The following is a 10,312-nucleotide window of genomic DNA, read 5'->3' as shown; positions in this document are numbered from 1 at the left end:
GTCCCTGTTGAATTTTCTCCACAACAATATCCTCACAAAACCCTTCGCTCCACCAGTTACCACTCCTTACATTTGCCCTTCCATCTACCACTCTCCTTTCACAATCTCATGAACTCACCCACTCATCCTCTCCAATCCTTAGTTCACTCACCATCTTCTTTCTCTCGCCTCTCTCTACTCTCTTCCCAACTGAGGGAGTCATGTTTCTGTCCTTCAACACTACTCCTTACCTTAAATCGAAGGAGTCTTGCCTTGTAAGTTATTTGGTGATCTTGCTGTTGCTGCTGCAGCCCCATAAAAAGCACCCAGTACACTCTGTAAAGTAGTCGGCGTTAGGAAGGGCATCCAGCCATAGCAGACAGCAGGGATAGATGTAGTCTTCTGACTTGCCAGTTTCTGTGAAACCGTGCAACCATTGCTGGCATGGAAAGCAAGTGTTAAATGATGATGATGGTGATGAGATATGTGTATTTAGAGAGGGAGATAACTAGACAGAAAGATAAATGATATACATGGACATACGTGTGTGTGTGTTATCGAAACTGTGGCTAAAGATATAAAGTTCACTTGTCTGCTTCGTTATGATAAGATACGAATTTATGGCTAAATATATTAGAAGATACACGTATGTTGATGTCATTGCGAGAGATTAATATAAAACCTTTAAAAATATATTTTCTTTGGTAGTATAAAGAAAAAATACAGCACATTGATTCACTGTTTACATCTGAAAACGGTTAGTTGATATAGATTTGTTTTAAATCTGTAATAACGCGTGTAAATAATAGAATTGTAAACCCTTGTTGTTTACAATTCTATGATTACACACAAGTGAAAACACAACACTGAAGAAAAGATATTGGTAAATCATATATTTTGTATATATTTTCCATTTTCATAACTTTTTTCGGTTAATGTTTACAAACATTAACCACCTTTTCTTCTTCATTGAATTTGGTTTAATTGGAGAGGTGCGTTTCTGAAGAAACGCCGAAAGATTATTTCTTTGTTTAGCCTTTTGGTTAATATTTACTTTGACACTCGGCCACCAAAATATAAACAAGTGTAATAGGTGTGAAAAAAATGTGTATTAAACGAATATGAAACAAAATTGCGTCAACGAACCGGGGGGAGGAGAGGACTTTCGGAAAATTCACGAGATCCAATTTTTTCCTTCATAACTTACCTTTCAAACGGCATAGATTACGATTATAAAGAAGTTTGTGGGGACAATTTTTTCCGAGGGTGTGGGGAGAAGACTTTCGAAGAGAAAGAAATTCATAAATTATTTTTTTGTTTGAGTGTAATCGAAAAAAGTTTGAAAAAAAATTTTAATATTCATTTATTTTTCGTTTGAGTAATAGAAAAAGGTTTTTTAAAAGATTCCAACGGTGGAGGTGTGCTAAAACAACAGCTAAAGTACAGATTGGATTAAATCTATTCCAATACTTAACTGATGCTTATTTAGTATGGAGTATGAAAGATAAGACCACTCTGCTGGGTTCGAATACAGAACATAAATGGATGTGAATAATTACCAATTCTACTGTCCACCACCCTTTCTAATTAAATGCAGCCCATATACACTCACTCAAAACTGGTAGAAAGTGTTTATGTAGCTTCTTTGGCAAAGAAACTCTGCACTTACCTTCTTTTTTTGTTTTTCATGTGAAATGTTAATGAAAATTTCCTGAAAAAGCTTCCTAATACCCGTAAGCCTATATTACATCTCCTTTTGAGAAAAATTTATTGGGAAATTATTTTATTCCATCATTCCTTTCAGCACCAACTCTCCCTCTCATAACATTACAAAAATTTTTCCCAGTATTAAAATCAGAATTGATAGTAATCTTAATAAGATACTGAGACCATCATGAACTTTTTATAATATCAGATTTATCTAATTATTTTGTTAATTGAAAGTCATATATTTCTAGTATAAGATACTGATGTTTTCTGGAATTGATTGAGCTATATCTGAGGAGACAATACAGCTAAAGATTTGACTAAATGAAGTAATCTAATTCATATAAATAGATAGATGAATAGAATGAAAGAGAGAGAGAGAGTTTTATTTGCTTGGATCAAGAAGTTATAATTTAGAATGTAAGATCTTCATTCCAAAGATCCAGATCCATGGTCCTTACTATCTATTTCCACCACATCTCTACATTGGATTGTCTTTTTTCTGTAAATATGTTCTGACTGTTGCTTGTTATGGTCAAGTAATTTTTCCTCCAGTAATTTTCATATATACACTTCTTTGTCCCTCATGTCTTATGTTGTCTTTTTATTTCAGGTTATCTGGTAAGAAACATGGTGATAAAAATGATTTCACTGAAGAGGAACAATGTATTCGTTTACTTTGGAAGACTAAAATTAACTTCATCAAGCTGATACTAACCTGTATTTACAACTCTTAGTTGAATGGATGCAAAATATTTCCTATTTATAATGTTCCATCCGCCTTATGTGTTAATATTTGCATATCCAGATGTATCTTGATATTTGGAACTTCTTTAATTACTGGTTATTAATTATAACATTGTATCCAAATAAATCTACCATTTAAAAGTGTTCCTAAACGTCTGAGATATAAACTGTCTTTGATAAAGACCACCATATAGAAAAAATGTAGTCATAGAAATATTTTTGTTACAAACTACAAAGAAAACAGAAAAAGTTACAAGATATCATTTTATATTTTTAAGTTAAAAGAGAAAATTATGGTTTTCAGTGAATCACAGATTAAAATTATTGATCTGACTGATCAGATGGAAGACGATGCAGAAGAGAAATCACACAGGTGTGATATCTGTGAGGAATTATTCACAACAAGAAATAATTTAATTCAACATAAATTAATTCACTCAGTATCCAAACTGTATCACTGTCATGTTTGTAGTAAAACATTCACTAATAGTAGTTTCTTATCTCAACATAAACGCATTCACACAGGAGACAAACCATACCACTGTAATATGTGTGATAAAACATTCTCTCAAAATAGTAATTTATCTACCCACAAACGTATTCACATAGGAGAGAAACCATATCACTGTGACATCTGTGGGAAAACATTCTCTCAGAGTGGTGGCTTGTCTTACCATAAGCGTATTCATACAGGAGAAAAACCTTACCACTGTGATATCTGTGGTAAAACATTCTCCTACAGTGGTGGCTTGTCCTCTCATAAACGTATTCACACAGGGGAGAAACCATATCACTGTGATATCTGTGGGAAAACATTTTCTCATAGTAGTGGTTTGTCTTACCATAAGCTTGTCCATTCAGGTGAAAAACTATACCATTGCGATATCTGTAGTAAAACATTCTCAAATAGATATAATTTATCTCTTCACAAACATATCCACACGGGAGAGAAACCATACCACTGTAACATTTGTGGTAAATCATTCTCTCAAAATAGTAATTTGTCTACTCACAAACATATCCACACAGGTGAGAAACCATACCACTGTGATATTTGTGGGAAAACATTCTTTCAAAATAATAATTTATCTAGGCACAAACGTATTCACACAGGAGAGAAATCATACCACTGCAATATCTGTGGTAAAAGATTCTCTCAAATAAATACCTCAACTACCCACAAATGCATTCATACTGGTGAGAAACCATACTACCATAATGAGAGTTTTTCAATATGATTTGATAATGTATAATATTTAAATTAAAATGTAATGTGAACTGGTGACATTTTAATATTGAATAACTGATAAGGCGGTGAGCTGGCAGAAACGTTAGCATGCCGGGCGAAATGCTTAGCGGTATTTTGTCTGTCTTTATGTTCTGAGTTCAAATTCTGCTGAGGTTGACTTTACCATTCATCCTTTTGGGGTTGATAAGTTAAGTACCAGTTGCATACTGGAATCAGTCTAATTGACTGGCCCCCTCCCCAACAATTTCGGGCCTTGTGCATAGAGTAGAAAAGAATATTGAACAACTGATGGCTGAAATAAATGATCAAGGAAACCTATTTAGAATTATATGTTTTTTCTTCTTTTCTTTAATTTAATGCTGATATTGGTTTTTACTGCATTGAATAACCATTCTTTTTGATCATGTTATATTATCTGTAAGGCCTTTCATTCTCCATTTAGATTTCCCTGCTCCTTTCTTGGTTTATTTCCACTATAAACATCTTTCATCAGGTCAAAGCACTTTTTCACCCTGCAGATGTCTAGATATGGACATCTAATGCCAAATACATTTACAACCTAGTCTCTTCTTCAGATCAACTGTGCTCTACCTGTTATGAAAGTTAACATTACATATCCTACAAGTTCTACTCAACTAACTTGCTTTACTTGCTGCAATGCAGTACTTCTACTCTCACTACAATACATCATCAAAGTTCTTACACATTCTTCATTAGAGTTTGCACTTTGAAAAAAAAAAAAAAAGAGAGAAATCTGTTCTCAGGTCATTTCATAAGTAATGTCCGGATTTTAAATATGGAAAACAAGTGATCAAATCTTACATTTTAATGAAACTTAATCATCAATATTAGTTTCCATGATATCTATGACATCTTTCCATCTACTCATAGTGTTTTAATCCCATTAGTGAAAAGCTCTTTCAGTTTCAAAGAGAACTCTGAAAGGTCAGTTTCGATTCCTCAGTTGTTTCAAGAGTTAATCCATCCAAATGATTCTGTAAGCTACAGAACAAATGGTAATCTGAAGGAGCAAGGTCTGGGGAATAAGGTGGATGAGCAATTTTCTCCCAGCCAATTTCCTCGACCTTCTGTGATGTGATCTTTGCAGTGTGGGGTCTTGCATTGTCCTGATGAAACACCACTCACTTTTGATTCACTAAAGCAGGCTGTTTTTTTTCTTCAAAGCAGCATTCAAATGCTCTAATTGTTGACAGTAGATTTGAGCATTGATTATTGCATTAGTTGGTAGCAACTCCTTCGCAATTCCACCAAACAGAGAGAACCTTCTTTGCATGGAGTTGGCTTTTTGGCTGTGGTTTGGCCTTTTCCTCTTCACCAAGCCAATGTCTGTGATGCTTAACATTTTCATAAAAGACTCAGTTTTCATCACTGGTCACCAAAAGGGCAAGATGAGTTCACTAGAACAAAGAGGTGAGCAGATGTCCCCTTGAGATTTTCAGTTGGCTTCAGACAAATCATGCAGCACTCATTTTCAAGTTTTGAGACCTTCCTTAGCTGTTGAAGATGATGGTGAACAGTTGTATGGCTTGAATGAAGCTTGCTTACCAATTCTTTACCTGAAACTGCATGATCTTTTTCAAGTTCTACCAGAAGGAGCTTGTCATCAAACAAAATTGGATATCTTGTTCAGGCCACATCTTCAAGGATGAAATCTCCACTTCTGAATTTTACAAACCGTCTTCTGCAAGTTCTTTCCTTGGATTATGGTCTCACTTGGCTTGCCAGGTCTTCTCACTCACTGCATATTTCCAAAGGTCTCAGTCACAAGTCATTGCCTCGGTGAGGCCTAATGTTTGAAGGTCGTGCTTCACCACCTCATCCCAGGTCTTCCTGGGTCTACCTCTTCCACGGGTTCCCTCAACCGCTAGGGTGTGGCACTTTTTCACACAGCTATCCTCATCCATTCTTGCTACATGACTATACCATAGCAATCGTCTCTCTTGCACACCACAACTGATGCTTCTTAGGTCCAACTTTGCTCTCAAGGTACTTACACTCTGTCGAGTATACACACTGACATTACACATCCATCAGAGCATACTGGCTTCATTCCTTGTGAGCTTACGCATGTCCTCAGCAGTCACGGCCCATATTTCACTGCCATGTAACATGGCTGTTCGTACACATGCATCATACAGTCTGCCTTTCACCCTGAGTGAGAGACCCTTTGTCACCAGCAGAAGTAAGATCTCTCTGAACTTTGCCCAGGCTATTCTTATTCTAGAAGCTACACTTTCAGCGCACCCTCCTCCGCTACTAACTTGGTCACCTAGATAACAGAAGCTATCAGCTACTTCTAGATTTTCTCCATGGAACGTGGCAGAAGTTGTTTTCTGCATATTTTCAGTGTTTATTGCTTCTGAATATCTGCCACATACAAAAACTATCTTCCTAGTTAGCCTTCCTTTGATATTGCTGCACTTCTTATGTGTCCATAGCTTACACTGGGTACATCTTATAGAGTTTCTACTTATGCCTTTTCTACAGATCAAGCAGGGCCATCTACCTGAAGGGGTTTGTGTTTTGTCTACCTTCCTACTTATTAGGACTTTGGTTTTAGCTAGGTTGACTCTAAGGCCCTTCGATTCTAGTCCTTGCTTCCACACCTGAAACTTCTCCTCTAGTTCAGATAGTGACTCAGCAATTAGCGCAAGGTCATCAGCATAGAGGAGCTCCCAGAGGCATCCTGTCTTGAATTCCTATATTATCAACAAAAACTTGCAGACCTTTCCATATAATGACCAACCCTTAAGCAATATTTTTTGTTGCCAATTTAAGTGGTGTGTCACAATATCTTTCTGAATTTGATATAGACTTTCTACCCTTTACTTTTCAAAGTTGACGGTTTCACTTCATCCCATGACTCAGCTATATTATCCACAACATTTATTATATTGAATTTCTTCCAGAATTCTTTAACTGCAGGCTTATCCTCCCTGTCAATTGCTTTCATAAGTTGTTTGAAAGTTCTTATATAATATGCCTTTAAGTTACCTGTCCCACCATTGTCTGGAATGAAGTTGTATTATTGAGGTTATATTCTGCTCTCACATTGTCAGAAAGGTCATCTAAGTTTGACAGGTGGCTTGGTAAATTGTCTAAAAGAAGGTTCACCAGGTTTTATAAACAATTTGCTTCTTGCACTTCTGATTTGAGACACAAATCATACACACTCGTGCATGCACATGTGTTGGTATAGATGCTGATATTTGTTGTAGCCAGTTGGACTCAAAAGATTGTGGGTTGCATTAGTTTAGATGTTAGTGGTGGTGGGCAGATTGCTGGTGTTGTAGTGGTTGTCTTGTTCTTGCTTATTAGTTACAAGTCAATCTGCATAGACCTAAAATCAGACATTTCATTCAACTTTTAAAATACACTAATATACCACATTATAAGATTTTATTTGAAATGTATTTGCTTATCTACTTCATACTATATATTATTGTTGCTCTTGGTGTTCGTCTTGATGATAGAGACACACATGGACACATACATACACAGTCATATATATATATATATATATATATATATATATATATATATATATATATATATATATATATATATATATATACACATATAAATATAAATATAGAGATTTTGAGACGCTACTATGAAAGGTTGCTAAATGAAGAGAATGAATGAGAGAAAGAGAGTCTGCCAAATGTCGGCCCACTATCAGAATTGACAGTACCTTGGTAGATTATGCAATTAATGATATGAAGACAGGGAAAGCACCTGGCCCATCAGAAATCCCCAATGAGATGCTTAAAAGATCTGGCAGTGTATGCTTTTGTCTGGTCACCCATATAGTTAACCAGGTGGTACTTGACAGAGTCATACCCAATGACTGGTGTAGCAGTACCATAGTCAACTGCTAGAAATAATTACAGAGGTATCAAATTGTTGGATCAGATGATGAAAGTTATGGAGAGAGTCATAACCCAACTAATTAGGGAGAGATTTAGTTTAGATGAGATGCAGTTTGGGTTTGTGCCAGGGAGAAGCACCACTGATGCTATATTTCTGGTAAGACAGTTGCAGGAGAAATATCTAGCCAAAGATAAATCTCTGTACTTGGCTTTTGTTGACTTGGAGAAAACCTTTGACAGGGTCCCCCAATCTGGTGGTCAATGTGGAAACTAGGGATAGATGAGTGGTTAGTGAGAACTGTACAAGACATGTACAGGGATGCTGTAAGTAAGGTGAGAGTTGGCAATGAGTAATCTACTATAATGTAAGACTCACCAGTCTTTGTCTTTATTCTATGTATCCCTATGTCTTTCGCTCTTCTTACCTCGACATATGACTCTGCATTCTGATGATGTCTACCACTACAACTGGTAAACAGAAACGATCGTAAATGTACTATTACTACCACTTTTCTTTATTAATTAAATTAATGGCTTACTAGTGCAAATGACCAACTTCTTTCTGTTATTTTTCTTCCATTTTCTTCTTGCATATATATATATATATATATATATATATATGAGCTGTGAACTTTATTTGCCTATCTGTATTCTTCTATCTATTGCTTTACTCTTTATTCTTCTACTATTTTATTCCTTTATAAACTGTGAATTCCTTGTCTAAAATTTGCATACATACTTACCTTGTAACTGATGACAGAATATCCTGTGTATGTATTAGGTTGTCCGGAAAGTTCATGCCGATTTATAGTAGCTTACCTTTCGACTTATTTGCCACGAAACCACCTCAATTCTGGGAAGAGGGTATTTTCAAGTTAAAGGAAAGATGGAAACGCATTGTGCAACAAAATGGTTCATATTTGGTCGATTAAAAATGTAATGGCAAGTATTTATTGACCTTTTTCTTTCCTTTAAAAATCGGCACAAACTTTCCAGACAACCCAATAGATGCTAACCTATCACTTGGGATATTGCAGAAACAGCTGTAAGATATCCAATAATCAATTAGTTAACTAACTAACTAATTAATTACCTCAAATTCACCTAACTCTAATTAAATATTGTAAATGACTTGAGATACTCATCCTACCTTGGTTTTTGTTTCCTCTAATATATACCTGCTAATTTGGAAGCCTAGCTCCAACTTCAGTTGTGAACTTGAAACCTAACGGATGACCAATTATAGCACTTACACAGCATACCTATTCATTTAGATAACCAGTGAACTAAACCCCTCATGTTCTACGTATATATTGTTTATATGTATATAGAAGTATGAAGAGGGGTTTATTCATAAGAACAGTTTCATGTTTTCATATTTCTAATAGAACTCCACTATCTTCTCAATTTCTAACTGTTTTACATATTTAACCCATTTCCCATACATCACTAGAATTTTCTCTTACCATCTTGTACCTTAATCATTTTCTAAGTTTTTTCTTTCTTTTTGTTTTTACTATTAACAGACAACAACATTTATTAAACAAAGAAATAGAAAAAAGAAAACAAGTGGGAGTTAAGCAGCAAAAGGTGGAGGGGAGGGGACAATGGACCACATCCCACAAAACAAATGGTGTGCTCAGCTGCACTTCACAGTCATGATCCTGATGGTGTTGCTGCAGTGAATGGCCAGCAATACTCACTATAGCAGCTGCTCCACCTCGCAGTGTTCACTTCTCAGATGGGCTGCTGTTATCCCAATTTTGTGGAGGTAATTGGTAGTGCAAGGCCCAAGATCAACTGACGTTTCAATGGTGACAGGCACCTACTAATAGTGACTGGTCAGGCAACTGAATTTTTTTCCTCTCTCTCCTGCATTATGGGCAGCGATGCTCAGATTTGCAACTGATGCAGCAAGGTGAAGCTGGAGAATGTATTACTGCATATCACATCCCAGACTAGAGATCTGCCTCCCTTGAACAAGAAGGGGCACTTACCATTTCCACAGTCAAGACTTACTGGCTCCAGCTGAGACAGGAAGATAACTGTGTCAAGGCCTCTTCTAATTATGTTGTTCAGAGATGCATGTTGGAGGAATTGGCTTATGCTAAGAATGCAGGAAAACGGAAGCAAGCCAAATTCATCAACTACCACTCCACAATGGCATTTATGTGGCTTTCACCCATGGAGACCAAGGTGTTGGCCACTCTGATATGAGTGCACTCATTATCTATAACAGCACTGATAGATGAAGAGAGCATCAAATTGAGCCATGCACCACTGTTTGACTGCAAAATGGAACAGAGACAGGCAAGGTCTAATGATGTCTCAATCTGCCTGATGTCATCCCAGTAATGTTAGACATCTAAGTTGACATTCATGTCTTTCAACTGTATACCATTCTTCTAGGTTTGGAACATTTACTGCAGCTCTTTAACAAATAAATTTATTAATACAATAAAGAATAGCTTCTGATTATTCTTTAACCAGTATTAATTATGGTTGGATTTGTAAGATCTACAGAAGACTGTGTAGTTAGTTGTTTGTAGGTAGTAAGTCTGGGAAGATATATAGCTTGAACTTAAGTTATCAGAAAGTCATGCAGTTTGTTTGTTTTAAACACAGAATATGTATATTCATCTGGTTATAACTGGTTAATATCTGGCATTTGATATCAAATGACTTTACTTTTTCCACTAGAAGACATCTTCATCCCTGGTTTAACAATCTTTATGCT

The 10,312-nt window shown here is 36.0% G+C and overlaps 1 protein-coding gene across 2 annotated transcripts; it reads left to right on the top strand.

Annotated features, from left to right (window-relative positions):
• The first annotated feature begins 494 nt into the window (after positions 1-494).
• Positions 495-4,000, top strand: LOC106881545 (uncharacterized). Of its 2 annotated transcripts, none has more exons than XM_014931971.3 (2): positions 495-736; positions 2,300-4,000. In XM_014931971.3, the coding sequence occupies exon 2, from the start codon at positions 2,727-2,729 to the stop codon at positions 3,669-3,671; it is 945 nt and encodes a 314-aa protein (XP_014787457.2). In that variant the 5' UTR covers positions 495-736; positions 2,300-2,726; the 3' UTR covers positions 3,672-4,000. The 2 variants fall into 2 exon arrangements, with proteins under 2 accessions (XP_014787457.2, XP_052826555.1); XM_052970595.2 differs by having other exon boundaries at positions 557-862.
• Positions 4,001-10,312: the final 6,312 nt, after the last annotated feature.

This window comes from Octopus bimaculoides, chromosome 9 (assembly GCF_046866305.1).
Source record: "Octopus bimaculoides isolate indiv1 chromosome 9, ASM4686630v1, whole genome shotgun sequence".
Classification (NCBI taxonomy): domain Eukaryota; kingdom Metazoa; phylum Mollusca; class Cephalopoda; order Octopoda; family Octopodidae; genus Octopus; species Octopus bimaculoides.
This window is presented reverse-complemented; position numbering and strand designations above follow the sequence as displayed.

Coding starts and splice junctions, on each gene's coding strand:
- LOC106881545 (XM_014931971.3), top strand. CDS start 2,727: ATGGTTTTCAGTGAATCACAGATTAAAATTATTGATCTGACTGATCAG.